The sequence below is a fragment of the Hemitrygon akajei genome, chromosome 30 (genome assembly GCF_048418815.1).
Source record: "Hemitrygon akajei chromosome 30, sHemAka1.3, whole genome shotgun sequence".
NCBI classification, from domain to species: domain Eukaryota; kingdom Metazoa; phylum Chordata; class Chondrichthyes; order Myliobatiformes; family Dasyatidae; genus Hemitrygon; species Hemitrygon akajei.
This window is the reverse complement of record NC_133153.1, coordinates 22580569-22597213: the sequence shown is the minus strand read 5'-3', so window position 1 is coordinate 22597213 and position 16645 is coordinate 22580569. Positions and strand designations below refer to the sequence as shown.

At 39.0% G+C, this 16645-nt stretch overlaps 2 protein-coding genes across 7 annotated transcripts in view; one reads left to right on the top strand and one right to left on the bottom strand.

Annotated features, from left to right (window-relative positions):
* Positions 1-284: 284 nt before the first annotated feature.
* Positions 285-7724, bottom strand: dtwd1 (DTW domain containing 1). 6 transcript variants are annotated; one of them, XM_073033102.1, is made up of 6 exons: positions 7519-7724; positions 7292-7415; positions 5355-5656; positions 4201-4344; positions 2994-3297; positions 285-1034 (listed from the first exon to the last, which is right to left on the bottom strand). In XM_073033102.1, exons 3-6 carry the CDS (start codon positions 5628-5630, stop codon positions 802-804), a joined length of 957 nt encoding a protein of 318 aa, XP_072889203.1. In that variant the 5' UTR covers positions 5631-5656; positions 7292-7415; positions 7519-7724; the 3' UTR covers positions 285-801. The 6 variants fall into 6 exon arrangements, with proteins under 6 accessions (XP_072889203.1, XP_072889199.1, XP_072889200.1 ...); XM_073033098.1 differs by having other exon boundaries at positions 7292-7724; XM_073033099.1 differs by having other exon boundaries at positions 7296-7724.
* Positions 7725-7746: 22 nt separating this feature from the next.
* LOC140718861 (protein FAM227B-like) overlaps positions 7747-16645 on the top strand; it is a 73108-nt gene continuing 64209 nt past the window's right edge. The window contains exon 1 of the mRNA XM_073033097.1: positions 7747-7876. The gene's annotated coding sequence lies outside the window, so the exon portion shown is untranslated. The remainder of the gene's footprint in view (positions 7877-16645) is intronic.

The window sequence follows — 16645 nt, the reverse complement described above, 5'->3', positions numbered from 1 at the left end:
TTTCTTTACTTTGGATTAGGTACAATGGTAAAAATCCATTACCGAAGGCAAACTGTAATATGTGGACTCTGAACTGAATCAGCATACTTGTTCCCTTCATATGACCACCACTGATCTCTTTCTTTCTCCCCCCTCAGAGAGGTGATATCAGTTATGTTACTGACTTTATTATTGCTCAATACAGTGTTACCAAACTGCAGTAGTTCAAAAATGTGAAGGTAATGCAAACGGGTATACTTTACTTACCTGCAACCTAATAAAAGAACTCAGATGTCAGCTGTATATGAGATTATCTGTTGTTATAGAGAAAATATTTATTTAGAAAAAAGTACAGGATAATGTTACAAATGAGAAAAACTGCAGATACTGGAAATCCAAAGCAACACACACAAAATGCTGGAGGAACTCAGCAGGCCAGACAGCATCTATGGAAAAAGAGTAAACAGTTGGCATTTTGGGCTGAGACCCTTCATCCAGTCCTGATGAAGGGACTTGGCCCAAAACACTGACTGTTTACTCTTTTCCATAGATGCTGCCTGGCCTGCTGAGCTCCCCCATGCAGGCTAATGTTAAGTTGAAGACCTTGACTGTTTGAACTGACCATGTATTTCAAATACTTTTTTTTTATTTTTAAGTACCCTGTATTTGCAAAAGTAAAAATAAACTCAGAAATTACAATTCAAACAAAAACTTTAAAAATAGTAACACTTAGTACAGTCAATTAAGTTTTTGAAAAGTGAATTTATACTATTTCTCAGCAATGTCAATCTACAGAAGGATCACCATTTTCCACCTAATTGTTCAGTTCAGTTTTCCAGCTGCATGTTTAGCTTTGTTGATTAACCTGTACATAAATGAGTAAAAGAAAAGTAGATTGTCGTATTCACCACTATAGTTCTCTTTTAAAATCAGTCTGTGATAGTCGACTAGAAAATAGTAAATAGCCTCAATTGTAGCGAGATAGGTGTCGGGCTTTCCTTTCTGGTTACGCCAAAAATGTGTCTTTTGTGTTCTTAGCTCAACATGAAGTAATTCTGCAAAGAGATAAAAAGTATAAGAAAATATTCATATTTTCAAAAACAGCATTTACATTCTTATTATCACAAATATAAATAAAAAGTTCTTAGAAAACAAATCTCATTGAAATATATTACTGAAAATAAAATTTAAAACTGATATACAGGTGGTCCTGTCAGTTTAATGCTCTTTAATGCCAGTTCCATTAATAAAAAAACAAACTTTATTTCCATGTTTATACCTGGAGAGTGAAAAATGTTGGACTTTTTTTGTCCAGCAAATTGAACTCACTACAACATGGAGTAACTGAAGATGTTGGCGTAGATGGAATTAAGAATGCACAAGAGATGGGAAGAAATAATTGGTTGTTCAGGTAGTTAGTGGGGAACTCCAGAGCAGCAGAAATAACAGTGCTGATTGGTTTGGCTTTATGGGATATCTTTGTGGCCTCAAGTACATCAGACAGTAGCAAGTTCAATATTCTCACCATCTAGATAAAGGAGTTTCTTCTGACTGTATTCTTTATATTTTTTCCATTAATATAATTGAGGAAATTCAAATATGAGATTCAGTAAGATAGCAGATAAAACATGAAATGAAACTGGAAACAACTGACACCCAAACCCTGCTCCCTTTGAGCAATATGTAATGGGCTAAACATGTGCAAATCATATTAGTGTAGAGTTCAAAGGTACAAACTATACCTTCTGCAACTACGGTAAGTGGTTATAAAACACATCTACTTCTGCTTGCTGCATTGTGAATTGCTAAAGGGACTAATCTTCATATTAAAATTTGACAGTGCAATATATTCAAGTTGATTTTATCTGCTCCTACCTATTTACACTTAATCCACTTTTGCTTTTCATTTGTGCAGCAACAATATCAGCACAAAAATCAAATGTACCTAAGATCTCAAGACACTTACAGAGCAGGAAAGCAAACAGAACACAGCTCTGGGACCAAAATGTACACGAAGTTGGATGACAAGCCAAATGCAAAGTCAAAAAAAGCCTAAAGGATAAGGGGCATGGAAAAGGGCCATAAAAGGTTGGCAGGGTGGTGTAGTAACTGGTGCTACAGCTACTTTTCTCTATGCAAAGTACACTGCAGATGCTGTGGTCAAATCAACACATACAAACAAGCTGGAGGAACTCAGCAGGTCGGGCAGCATCCGTGGAAACGAGCAGTCAATGTTTCGGGCCGAGACCCTTCGTCACTGCTCGCTTCCACGGATGCTGCCCGACCTGCTGAGTTCCTCCAGCTTGTTTATATGTGTTACTTTTCTCTAGTACCTCAAAGATGTACTGGTAGGTTATTCAGGTTCTGTCAATCACACTTTTGTGTAGGTACATGGCAGACAGTATTGAAGGGCATGTGAGAGAATAAATTGCAGAGAGATTAAGTCAGGAATGGAAACGATGGGATTATTCTAAGAACAAGCATAGACTTGATAAATGGCCTCCTTCATTATCATTGGGAAATTTTGCGGGAAAAAAAAGCACGTAGGTAAAATACACTCAGTGACCACTTAATCTGGTACGCCTGCTCATTAAAGCAAATAACTAATCAGCTAATCATGTGGCAGCAACTCAATGCATAAAAGTATGCAGAAATGGTCAAGAGGTTCACTTGTAGTTCAGACCAAACATCAGAATGGGGAAGAAACATGATCCAGGTTGACTTTGACCATGGAATGATTATTGGTGCCAGATGGGGTGGTTTGAATATCTCAGGAATTGTTGATATCTGGGATCTTCATGTACAATTTCTAAAATTTACAGAGAATGGTGAGAAAAACAAAAAAAAAAATCCTAGCGAGCAGCAGTTCTGTAGGCAAAAAAGCCTGATTAGTGAGACAGGTCAAGCTGACAGGAAGGTGACAGTAATTCAAATAACTACATGGTATGAGTGTTCTGCAGGAGAGTATTTTAAAATTAATAATGAACTCCAGCACCATTAAGATAACACAGTACCTTGTAATCGCTCATCAGTAATTATTTTGTTAGTCTGATTCCAGGTGCTGTCAATAAATATCACTCTCTTCAGTGGGGTCAGATTTGTCTTCACCTGTCCAGGATCCTGCTCTGTTACTGGATTTTCTCCATCCAAATTATTTTCACATTTTGCACGTTTAAATGCTGGTCCTTCACATGAAATGCGCTCCTTGTGACTGAGGACGTTTTTGGAAGATTTCGTAGGAACAGTTTTCTTGTTAGATAAGTATTTTGGGAGATCGTCAAGGGAAATAGAATTTGGACCAGGGAACACCACTACAACCTAAAATCAGAAAATGTAAGGATTAAATAAAGGGTATAAAGTAACTGTAAAGCAGACCATTTCTTAAAAAGACCAGGTATCTAGTTGCTCCTATATGGAACTTACTCAAGCTAGCGAGGAGCTACAGTACTGGGCAAAAGGATCCCTGCAGGTTTGGCGCTGTTCTTCTGCAAATGGACTTGGTGATCTAGTCAGAATTAATGGAATTCTCACTGCTGAGAAATGCAAGCACAGATTCTCATCCATCACACAATACCAACAGCGAGGTGTCTGATCAGTCCCAGCTTCATTACACAGCAGGACAACAACCAAAAACAAATGGCTAAGGTCATAAAGAAATACCTTCAGTGAAAAGAAGAATAAAGAACTCTGCAACAAATAGCATGTCCTCTACAGAGCCCTGATCTCAACATCAATGAAGCTGCCTGGGATTTCCTGGAGAAAAAGCAAGCAAGACAACAAAAGTCTGCAGGAGAACTGTGACAAGTTCTTCAAGATGCTTGAAACAACCTACCAGCCAATTTGCTTATAAAACTGCACAATCGTGTACCCTAGAGAATTGAATCAGTTTAAAAGGTAAAGGGTGTCACACCAAATATTGATGTCATTGTTCTACTGTTTACTGCTCTTTATAGTAATGTTTTGATACTTATTTATTGTTTCATTATTTTTGAAAGCATCTTTGCTTTACAGATTTTTTAAAAACTTGTTTGTAATTTTGCCCAGTACTGTAGGTCTCAGTCAAGGTTAGACTATGTTAATTAAATATCAGTTAATATCTTGTTGAAAAAATACCCCTGTGGATAATTCAAAATAAGTTATTTAAGTAATATGATATCAAACTAGATTTAAATAATAAATATAATGTGATTATAGATAAAAAGTTGGTACTTCTTAACTCACTTCATGAGTTTTATCCTTGTATTCTGGCATGCATGGGTATGTGTAAATATTAACATCATCTTGGGCCAACAGTTTTGCATGTACAGCTGTACTTTTACCATCAGTCTCATTGGGATGTTTGATAATATCAATCTTCAGAGGGAGCTAGATATAGAAAATATATTAATCTTTTTAACAAGAAGACAGGAATCAACAGCGCAAGTTATAAAAAATAAAATACCTCCAGAATTTTACATTACAAAATTGATTTCAGTGAAATATGTAATTGAGAATCATGTAAATTAGGTTCCATAATGCAAATCAAGTTGAGATGAGTTTATTGTGCATATGCACAAGAACAGTGAGGTATAGGAACAATGAAAAACTTGCAGCAGCATCAGAGATGTGTATAAGAAATGTCTTTATGAGATTTGGGTCAAACTAAATCCTTAGTTGCCTTAAGATCAGTGACAGGTGTTCAGCAAGCTTATCTCAGGGGAAATTAGAAGTCAATTTCCAAAGTGAGATAAGGATCATGAGAACTAGGTTACTACAAGTTTTTAAATATAAATGATGCCAGCTGTAAACATCTTTATGTGTGCATTTTAATGCGCAAGGTTAGTTTCAGCTTTGACTCTCATCTGCATAAAGAAAAGGAAACCCTGATCAGTAACGACCAGGCCATACAATAAGATGGTGGATTTGTTGAATGATAAAAAGGCTCAAACAATTATGATAAAAGATTACTGTTCTCTTTCCATTAGCTATTATAAAAATGTTCTTTCTGTGTGAAATGCTGTGTTTGGTAATTAATGGAAAATGAATTTAAGAGTTCATCATGGTTATATTTAAAATGATACAGCAAACTTCTTTTTATTGTGGAAATCACTGAAAAGGCCAGCATTTACTGTTCGAGAGGCAACCACCCTAGTGGCTGTAGAGTCATATTTAGGCAGTCAGGATAAAAAGAGATTTGCATTCTTGAAGGATGCTAATGCACCAGATTGGTAAAGACACAGTTTACTATTACCAAGAATAGTAGGTTAAACTCTAGAATCGGAATTCCTGTCACTGGAGCAGTGGTCCATTTGTTAATCCAGGGATTTATCCATCAGATGTTCATACCCCCACCCCCCCAAAGGCACAATAGTTAGTGAACAACTTTCATTACTAACCTTAACCTGAGGTATCTTATCAAAGCTGACACCATCTACCAGAAGGAAACATGAATAGCAATAAAACATCCTTGAACTCTGGCACTTTGGACATTTAGATCGACCATTTTGTTGGAGTGTTTCTAGCACTGTCTGTGAAGCCAGTTTCAAACCTTTCAAAAAGTCAGAGTCTTCTTTGTTATCAAATTCACTTGACTGAACGCTGGGCTCTTCAGAACTTTCATTTTTCTTTACACGAGTGTGAAGCTCTTCTTTAACACATTCAGTATTTTCCATTCTGGGAAATGGTTATGGATTTATTTCTAGAAGGCATAAAAAGAAATATAACATTGCTCATGTATATATGAATTAAGCTTTAACAACTATTTCCTGAATATTTCAGTCTACCTTTGAAACTGCAAAATACATCCAGAGGTTACCACACATTCTGGAGCCAATAATATGGTCACTAACTAGGTTCTACTATTACCTATCTAGTCAGAGACAAAAAAAAATCACTACCGCAATTTTTCTTTCTGTTTATAAACCAGTATTCTACCTCCTGCTCTTTATTATGTCCATGTTATCCCTCAAGAACATACCCAAAAACAAAGTCAATTTCTACATGTACACCAATGACATTAGCTCCAACAGATTTTGGCTAAGGAAACAAATATTCAGGGATCAGGACACACTCAGCTCTAAGGGCACGGTTTGCGAGCAGTATTTCCCCGTCCTCCTCATGCTTCAGACTACCTGCAAGCACCTCAGAATAATGAATCATTGTCTCCACAGCAACTCTGTCTCAGCAAAATTTTTCTAATTCATTGTCTGAGCCGGTGAGCAACATTCACAGTCCTGAAGGTGTTTTTCAACCAGCTCAGATGGAAACATCACATTACCTGCATAACTGATGTCAACCTCTCCAAGAAATTACTTTGTGATTCTTCACAGCATGTAGTTTTCAGGAGGGCAGTTAAAATGCTTCAGAGTTATTATCAAAGTTTCATTTAAAAGATGCACTATTTTCATCAACACAGCACAAAAGAACAGGGAGGTTATGGGACAGCTTTATAAAACACTGGTTTGGTCACAGATGGAGTATTGTGTGCACTTCTCCTAACCCTGCTAAATTATGGCTTTATACAGGACAGGGTTGCAGATGCATTTGTCAGGATGTTGGATAGACTGAATAGATTTGGTTTACAGAAGAGACTAGTGAAGGGTGAAACTGAAGTTTAACAAATTATGAGGTATATAAATTTGGTAGATATTTAGAAACCTTTCACCTTAACAGAGGCCTAAAAAACTGTAGATATGGGTTTAGGGGGACGGATAAAGATTTAGAGGGGATCTGAAAAAGTTTTGTTTTGCTTAGGAGGGGATGTGGGAAGGTTTGGAATCTGGAACCCACTACCTGAATGAAAGTGGCAGGTTTTGCTTCTGAGATGAGTACTTGAATTGTGAAGATATAGAAGGTTACAGACCAAGTGCTGACAGATGATGGGTATGGATACGGTGGGCCAAAGATTGTATGATTTTAAGATTCACGGAAATCGATGACCCATGAAGGCTCAAAAAATGAGAGGACACCGTGTATCTTGATTCTGTTCGGGTGCAAGAAGAATGACGAGAATTAAAAAAAACAGTTCAGTTAATTCCTCCGGCCCCATCTGTGGCAGGAGACCACACATAGAACTCTGCACTCATTTAAAACCCCAGAACTAGAATGGAATAAGTCTTCTCCATACCATAGGATTGCTAAAATGTCTGCTCCATACCAATAGATGGGGTGGTGCATTTTAGTACAGACAATAGAAGTTTCTTCTACATATCAGCAGACAAACCCAATAACCTACACGTGGATTGTTAGAACAACAAATTACACAACGGTGCGTTTTCAACCCAACCTACAACGCGATGACAGATAACACATGATAATACTAATATTTTATTACCCACAGTCCGTGTAAATAGTTTTTGGTTGTTGTAATGTGTTAGACTCGGACAATACTGCACCGGAATATGGTGGATCACGCATCGACCTCTGCAGCCGCTTGAAGACCCACCAATAGACACCCCCTATTAGGAAAACACCATATTGAACTCGAGTGGTCACACTATGTACAAAATGAAATAAAATGAACCGAACTTGAATCCCCCTTCGCGAAATGTTGCATCATACTCAGGCCTTTCCTCTCTGACGTTGTTTTCCTTCTCAGTTCCAAAACAAAAACATGGCTCAGATCAAATTAACATTTCTTTTTTTAAGCGCAGTTTTCTCTACACAATAATGTACAATCCCTGCAATTCGGCGAAACGCTCGCAGTTCTCTTTGTTTTTCAGATTAGACCTCTTTATTGGGTCAGAACGATGGTTGTGATAATGCAGTGCCGGACGAAAAACGAGGTGCACATTTCCTGCCGGAAGTGCCTCGTTGTTAGGGCTACAGATCAACAACTGTGCAGTTGAGCAGTTCCTGCAATCGCACGTGATTTCACTGCGGAGTCAAGATATATCATCATCAACAGACAATAATCCAGGTAAGGAAAGATTCTCGAAAAGAGTTTAGAGACCGTCCTGATGAAGGGTCTCGGCCCGAAACGTCGACAGCGCTTCTCCCTATAGATGCTGCCTGGCCTGCTGTGTTCCACCAGCATTTTGTGTGTGTTGCTAGAGGCAGTGCTTGTTTTATTTATTCGTTTTACTGTTAGATTAGCGAAAGTGGGGATTTTCTGTCTATTAAAATGCTCTAGTCAAGGGATTCTAAAATTACAGCCTCTATTAAGTGAGACTAAATTCATACCCGTCATCTTGGCAACAGGTGTGCATTCAAAGTCAAACTAACTTGATAAAATTTAGCATCATTTATCAGGTCGGTCATCACTGACCGACACATCCACATAAAAATGCTACTGATCAGTCATTTCCCCCCCCCCTTTATTTTTAATAATTCGCGTGTGGCATAATAAAATAAACACATTATTTTTTTTTATTCTGCATAGCGGACATCTATTGCTAATAAAAAGCTTCCTATTCCCCCTCTCCCAAAAAAATGATACAACCTGAATTAAAACAGAATGCAGGAAATACAGGTAGTGCCTGCCGGGAGAGTAACTGGTTTATTGTTTCTGAATGACAGCATTATAGGAGGCCATTGGAATTGTATCCCTGGCAGATATTATGAGCTAAAGCCATATAACGAATGAGCATAGTGCATGGGGCATGTTTGCCATTAATGTTGTTCAGGTTTTTATAAATGTTATTTATTAATGTTTTAACCTATTAGGGATAAACAGGTCAAATCAAAGAGTTGTGTTTGCATGTACAAGTGTTGGCCCCATCAATTTTTCAGCATAATCTCTTAATATATTCCTTAATGTAAAATACAGTTATTTCCTCAGTTAGAATCCATTACTGCTTGCATTTTTAGCGTGGAATTGGCCTTTTGAGCCACACTGCCAACCCCCTGATTTAATCCTTGGCTAACCAGAAGACAAATTACAATAACCAAATAACCTAACAACTGGTATGCCTTTGGACTGAGGGAGGAATCTGGTGCTCCTGTAGGAAACCTACGCAATCAGGGGAAGAATGTACTAACTACTTACAAGCAGTGGTGGGAATTAAACCCTGTGTTGTGCCATTATGCCACCGTGCCAGCCCTAGTCTCTGGAAAATAATTCTGATCTGTTTAGCAATGCAGCAAAGATTTTCCAAGCTTTGGATAGTCATAAATTCTTACACTGTCCCCTGTTGCACCCTATTGCCAAAGTATCATTAGGAAAGATAATGGAAATATGGTTATAGTGAATGAGATTTTAAAATATTTCTTTTTAAGGAAAGGGAAATGTAATATTCCTTCCACACAGTTCTGACTTCATTGTAATATGTCCAATAAACTTAGAAAATACTGGGAGCACTCGGCAGGTGAGGCAGCATCTGTGGGGGAAAAAGTTATCATTTCCAACTGAAATGCTAACTCTTTCTCTTTCCACACACACTTACTCATCTGACCATAAGACATGCGAACACAGTCAGGCCATTCAGCCCATTGTCTGCTGCCATTCCATCATGGCTGATTTATTATCCTTCTCAAATGCATTCTCCTGTTTTCTCCACGTAACCTTTGACATCCTAATAAATCCAAAGCTTATCAATCTCCACCTTTAAGTGACCTGCCCTGAACAGCTGTCTGTGGCAATGAATTCCACAGATTCACCACCCTCTGGCTAAAGAAATTTTTCCTCATTTCTGTTCAAAATGGATATCCCACTAATCTGAGGCTGTGCCCTCTGATCCTAGACTTCTCCACTATTGGAAACATCCTCTCCACATCCACAATTTGGGCCATTCAATGTTCAATAAGTTTCAGTGAGATGTCTCCCGTATTCTCCTGAGCTCCAATAAATACAGGCTCAGAGCCATCAAATGTTCTTCATATGTTAACCCTATCATTCTTGGGATAATTCTTGTGGACCTCCTCTGGACCCTTTCTAATGGCAGCACAGCTTTTCTCAGATAAGGGGCCCAGAACTGCCCACAATGCTCCCAAGTGCAGTCTGACCAATGCCTTATAAAACCGCAGCATTACATCCTTGCTTTTCTATTCTAGTCCTCTTGAAATGAATAGTAACATTGTATTTGCCTTCCTCAACACAGACTCAACCTGCAAATTGACTATTATGAGAGCTCCCAAGTCCCCTTTCACCTTTGATTTTCGAATTTTCTGCCCGTTTAGAAAATAGTCCATACCTTAATTCCTACTACTAAAGTGTATGATCATACACTTCCCTACACTATATTCAGTTGCTGGTTCTTTACCCATTCTCCCAATCTGTCTAAGTCCTTCACCAGACACCCTGCGTCCTCAACACTACCTGCCCCTGCCATCTTTCTTCATATCTTTTCCAAACTTGACCACAAAGCCATCATTTCGGTCATCGAAATCAATGACATATAACATGAAAAGAAATGGTCCCAAACTGACTCATGTGGGACACCATTAATCACCGGCAGCCAAACAGAAAAAGCCCCCTTTATTCCCACTTCATCTCCTGCCAGTCAACCAATTTTCTATTCATGCTAGCATCTTTCATTAATAGCACGGGCTCTTATCTTAGTAAGCAGCCGCAAGTGTGGTCCCTTGTCAAAGGTCTTCTGAAAATCCAAGTAGACAACATCCACTGACTCCTTTGTCTATCCTGCCTGTAATTTCCTCAAAGAATACCAACAGGTTTGTCAGGCAAGTTTAGTGATTGAGGCCTCCATCGGTCAGGGTCAACCATGGATGTTGCATCCTAGATGTCTAGAGACACAAACCTGGGCAGTACAATATGAGAACAAGTTTTTGCCCATGTAGCAAGCTCCCCTGCTCCATGCATGATGAACCCTAAGGAGCAGTGGACAGATATAGTTTGGAACCAAGAGTGTTACAGAAATTGCCAGTCCGTGTTGAACTCAACATAGGACTAACTTAGGGACTCCAGCTCCAGAATTTGACCTCAGGATTTACTCCTGAACCTTCTTCCATGAATGGGTATGGCCACAAGGCAGCAAAGGTTTGAGAACACAGTTTTCCTTCTGGATGAGCTGCTAACCTTGGATAACAAGCCCCACCTGCCCAAAGCGACTGGTTTTAAGGCACCAGCAACCCACTTTTGCCCCATCTCCTGACAGTAGAAACAATTTTGCTGGGCTTAGTAGCTAAGCTACACATGAAGGCCAGGAGCTGGTCTTAGATTGGTCAGAGGCTATTTGAGATGTACGCTATTGGGACCATTTAATAGGTAGTGGGAGTTTATCTCCACTACCACTCCTGGCTATAACAACCTTACGGAACCAAGGTTATCTCTTAAGGAAACCATGCTGACTTTGGCCTATTTTGTCATTTGTATCCCAAAACCTTATCCTTAATAATAAGCTCCAACATCTTCCCAACCACTGAAGTCAGGCTAACTGGCATGTAATTTCCTTTCTTCTGCTTTCCTCCCTTCTTCAGGAGTGGAGTGATATTTACAATTTTCCAGTCCCCTGGAACCATTCTAGAATCAAGTGATTCTTGAAAGATTATTACTAATGCCTTCACAGTCTCCTTAGCCACTACACTCAGAACCCTAGAGTGTATCCATCTGGTCTACAAGACTTACCTACCTTCAGAATTTTTAGCTTCCCAAGCACCTTCTCCCTTAGAAATAGGAAGGGCACTTATTACTGCTCCCTGACATTCTTGCATTTCTGCTTTTCTGACTGACTCAAAATATTCATTATGTTCATCCACCATTTTTGTCCCCCCCATTGCTACCTCTGCAGCATTCATTTCCAGCAGTGCAATATCCACTTTCATCTCTCTTTTACTCTTTATATCTGAAAAAACTTTTTGTATTTTCTTTTATATTATTGCCTAGCTTACCTTCATATTTCTCTCTTTTGTCTTCTGTTGGTTTTTAGAAGCTTACTAATCCTCAACCTTCCCATTAATTTTTTGCTGTATTCTATGCCCTCTCCTTTGCTTTTATGCTGTCTTTGACTTCCCTTGTCAGCCATGGTTGCCTCATCTTCCCTTTAGAAAACATCTTCATCTTCAGGATGTATCTTTTCTGTACCTTCTGAATTGCTCTCAGAAACTTCAGCCATTGCTGTTCTGCCATCATCCCTGCTAGTGTCCCCTTCCAATCAATGTTGGCCAGCTCCCCTTTCATGCCTCTATAATTCCCTTTACTCTACTGATACATCTGATTTTAACTTCTCCTTCACAAACTACATGATGAATTCTATCATATTATGATCACTGCTTCCTTAAGGTTCATTTATCTTAAGCTCCCTATCTCTATCTCAATGTCTTATTTCTTTGCCTTTGACTATGGCAAGTTTTTCTACAGAAGTGGTTTGCCATTGCCTTCTTCTGGGCAATGTCGTTACAAGATAGGTGACATCAGTCAATATCAATACTCTTCAGAGATTGTATATCTGTTGTCAATGGTTGCATAACCTGGACTTGGTATATGAACCACCTGTTTCCATAGCTTCATGTAATTCTGACTGGGGGGATAAACTGGTGCTACACTTTGCCCAAGGGTGACCTGCAGGCTATCAGAGGGAAGGAGCATCTTACACCTCCTTTGGTAGTGATGAATCTCCACCCTGCCACTGATCAAGGAAGGATATGACTGCATTAGAAGAGTTCAGTGAAAGTTCACAGACTGATTCCTAGGATGGAAGGATCTGCACTGAAATAATTTCATTGAACAATACAAAATTCTCATGGGATATAATAAGGTAGATGTAGGGAGAAATTTTCTCCTGATGGGAATGTTTAAAATCACGAGTTGCAGTCTCAATAAGAAATCAGCCATGTAGAATATTAATACAAAGAAATGTCTTCATCCAGAGGGGTAATGAATCGTATAAACTCACTTCCCAAGAGAGCTGTGGGGAATCAATCTCTGATATACACACACACACACAAAAAAAAATATGCACGCGCACAGTGCCTATAAAAAGTATTCACCTCCCCTTGGAAGTTTTTATGCTTTATTGTTTTACAACATTGAATCTGAATGGATTTGATTTGTTTAATTTGGCATTTTTGACATTGATCAACAGAAAAAGACTCTTGTGTCAAAGTGAAAGCAGATCTCAACAAAGTGATCCAAGTTAATTACACATATAAATCACAAAGTAATTGATTGCATATATATTCACACACTTTAATATGACACAACAAATCATCACCGGTGTAGCCAATTGGTTTTAGAGTCACATAACTGGTAAAATGGAAATTTGTTTTTAGATGCCTGTGTGCAGTGAAGGTGTTTCAAAAGATTCTAATAAAAATACAGTTGTAGCTGGAAGGTCCAACTGCTGGTGAGTTAGTATTCTGCCAAAAACTACACCATGAAGACAAAAGAACATGCCAAGCAAATCAGCAAAAAGATTATTGAACAGCACAAGTCAAGAGATGGATACAAGAAAATTTCCAAGTCATTGTATATCCCTTGGTGTACTGTTACGTCAAGCAAGAAAAGGAAAGAATATGGCACAGATGTACAAACCCCATTTCCAGAAAAGTCGGGATATTTTCCAAAATGCAATAAAAACAAATATCTGTGATTGTGTTAATTCACATGAATCTTTATTTAACTGACAAAAGTACAAAGAAAAGTTTTTCAATAGTTTTACTGACCAACTTAATTGTATTTTGTAAATATACACAAATTTAGAATTTGATGGCTGCAACACACTCAACAAAAGTTGGGACAGAGTTAAAATAAGATTGAAAAGTGCACAGAATATTCAAGTAACACCAGTTTGGAAGACTCCACATTAAGCAGGCTGATTGGTAGCAGGTGAGGTATCATGACTGGGTATAAAAGTAGCGTCCATCAAAGGCTCAGTCTTTGCAAGCAAGGATGGGTCGTGGCTCACCCCTTTGTGCCAAAATTCGCGAGAGAATTGTTAGTCAGTTCAAAAGAAACATTTCCCAATGCAAGATTGCAGAGAATTTAGGTCTTTCAACATCTACAGTACATAATATTGTGAAAAGATTCAGAGAATTCAGAGACATCGCAGTGCATAAAGGGCAAGGTCGGAAACCACTGTTGAATGCACATGATCTTCGAGCCCTCAGGCTGCACTGCCTAAGAAACCGTCATGCTACTGTGACAATTATAGCCACCTGGGCTCGGGAGTACTTCGGAAAACCATTGTCACTTAACACAGTCCGTCGCTGCATCCAGAAATGCAACTTGTAACTGTATTACGCAAGGAGGAAGCCATACATCAACTCTATGCAGAAACGCCGGTGAGTTCTCTGGGCCCGAGCTCATCTCAGATGGACCGAAAGACTGTGGAACCATGTGCTGTGGTCAGATGAGTCCACATTGTAGCTAGTTTTCGGAAAAAACTGGCGTCAAGTTCTCCGTGCCAAAGATGAAAACGATCATCCTGATTGTTATCAGCAAAAGGTGCAAAAGCCAGCATCTGTGATGGTATGGGGGTGCATCAGTGCCCACGCCATGGGTGAGTTGCATGTATATGAAGGTACCATTGACTCTGAGGCGTATATTAGGATTTTAGAGAGACATATGTTGCCATCAAGGCGATGTCTCTTCCCGGGACGTCCATGCTTATTTCAGCAGGACAATGCCAGACCACATTCTGCACGGGCTACAACAGCATGGCTTTGTAGACACAGAGTGCGTGTGCTTGACTGGCCTGCTGCCAGTCCAGATCTATCTCCTATTGAAAATGTATGGCGTATCATGAAGAGGAGAATCAGACAACGGAGACCACGGACTGTTGAGCAGCTGAAGTCTTATATCAAGCAAGAATGGACAAAATTTCCAATTGCAAATCTACTACAATTAGTATCCTCAGTTCCAAAACGATTAAAAAGTGTTATTAAAAGGAAAGGTGATGTAACACAATGGTAAACATGCCTCTGTCCCAACTTTTGTTGAGTGTGTTGCAGCCATCAAATTCTAAATTTGTGTATATTTACAAAATACAATTAAGTTGGTCAGTAAAACTATTGAAAATCTTTTCTTTGTACTTTTGTCAGTTAAATAAAGGTTCACGTGAATTAACATATCACAGATTTTTGTTTTTATTGCATTTTGGAAAATATCCCAACTTTTCTGGAAATGGGGTTTGTAAATCTGCCTAGAGCAAGTCGTTCTCAAAAACTAAGAGACTGTGCAAAAAGGGGACTGGTGAGGGAGGCCACCAAAAGACTTATGACAATGCTAGAGGAGTTGCAAGTTTCAATGCTGAGATGGGACAGACTGCACACACAACAACTCCTTCCCAGGTGTTTCACCAGTTGCAGTTTTATGGGAGAGTGGCAAAGAGAAAGCCACTGTTGAAAAAAATTCACATGAAATCTCAGCTAGAATTTGCTAAAAGGCATGTGGGAGTCTCTGAAGTATGCTGGAAGAAGGTTCTGTGGTCTCATTAAACCAAAATTGTGTATTTTGGCCATCAGACTAAACGCTATGTTTGGTGTAAGCCAAGCACCACATATCCTAATGAGGAAGAATGGTAGTGGTAGCTGCATCATGCTGTGGGGATGCTTTAGTGCAGCAGGCTAGGAATATTATAGCCATTATAGGCTCGTGAAGGCAGAGAGTAAAATTAATGCACCAAAATACAGGGAACTGCTGGAGGAAAACCTGATGCAGTCTGCAAGAGAACTACAACTTGGGAGATTTGTTTTCCAGCAAGACAATGACCCCAAGCATAAAGCAAAAGCTGCACAGAAGTGGCTTAAAAATAACAAAGTTAATGTCCTGGAGTGGCTAGGTCAGAGTCCAGACCTCAATATAATTGAGAATGTGTGGCTGAGCTCAAAAAAGCTGTTCGCTCACAATCCCCATGTAGTCTTGCAGAGCTGGAGCAATCTTGTAAAGAAGATTGGGGAAAAAGTGCAGTGTCCAGATGTGCAAAGTTGGTAGAAATCTATCCACGCAGACTCAAGACTGTAATTGCTGCCAAAGGTGCATCTACTAAATACTGACCTGAAGAGGGTGAGTAATTGTACAATCAATTATTTTGTGTTTAATAATTCTAATCAGTTTGACACAAAAGAGCCTTTTCTGGTGATTTGTGTCATAAAAGCCAAATTAAATCCACTGTAATTCAGTGTTGTAAAACAATAAAACTGAAAACATCCAAGGGGGTGAATATTTTTATAGACACTATGTGCCTTGCATATGTGGATTATGTATCATATTATGTCTTTTAGATGTTGTTGTTGTACCTATCTGCCTCAACTTCTTTTTCTAGCTGCTCATTCCATATATGCATCACCCTCTGCCTAAAAACATTGCCCCTCAGGTCCTTTTAAATCCTTTTTGTCTCACCTTAAACCTATGCCCTCTAATTTTTAGACTGGGTAAAGATGTGTGTGTGTGTATATATATATATATATATAAAATGTATGTGTGTATTATACATTCTTATATATCTATATATCTATCTAGGGAGCCTAAGACTTTTGCACAGTACTGTATTTGTCATTGTGGAGCAGAGAGTGAGTTTGTAAATCCTGCAGGAACAAAGGATGTTGATTATGATGAGGGTGGAGTGCTACGGGGGAAGTGGAACCGGTAGCAGAGGAGGAGTGCCAGGGATGAGCAATGGCACAGGTGGACACACGTAGCTCTGTGACACCCAGCAAGGTCTTTTGATTTCAAACAATTGTCTTATTGATCATTGCAAAATATCTCTTGGTACTTCCCACTCCCTTCCCATTTTTCCAACCATGATTCCCTTCTCCTTACCCCCTTCCCACTCTCAATCCACAACAGAGA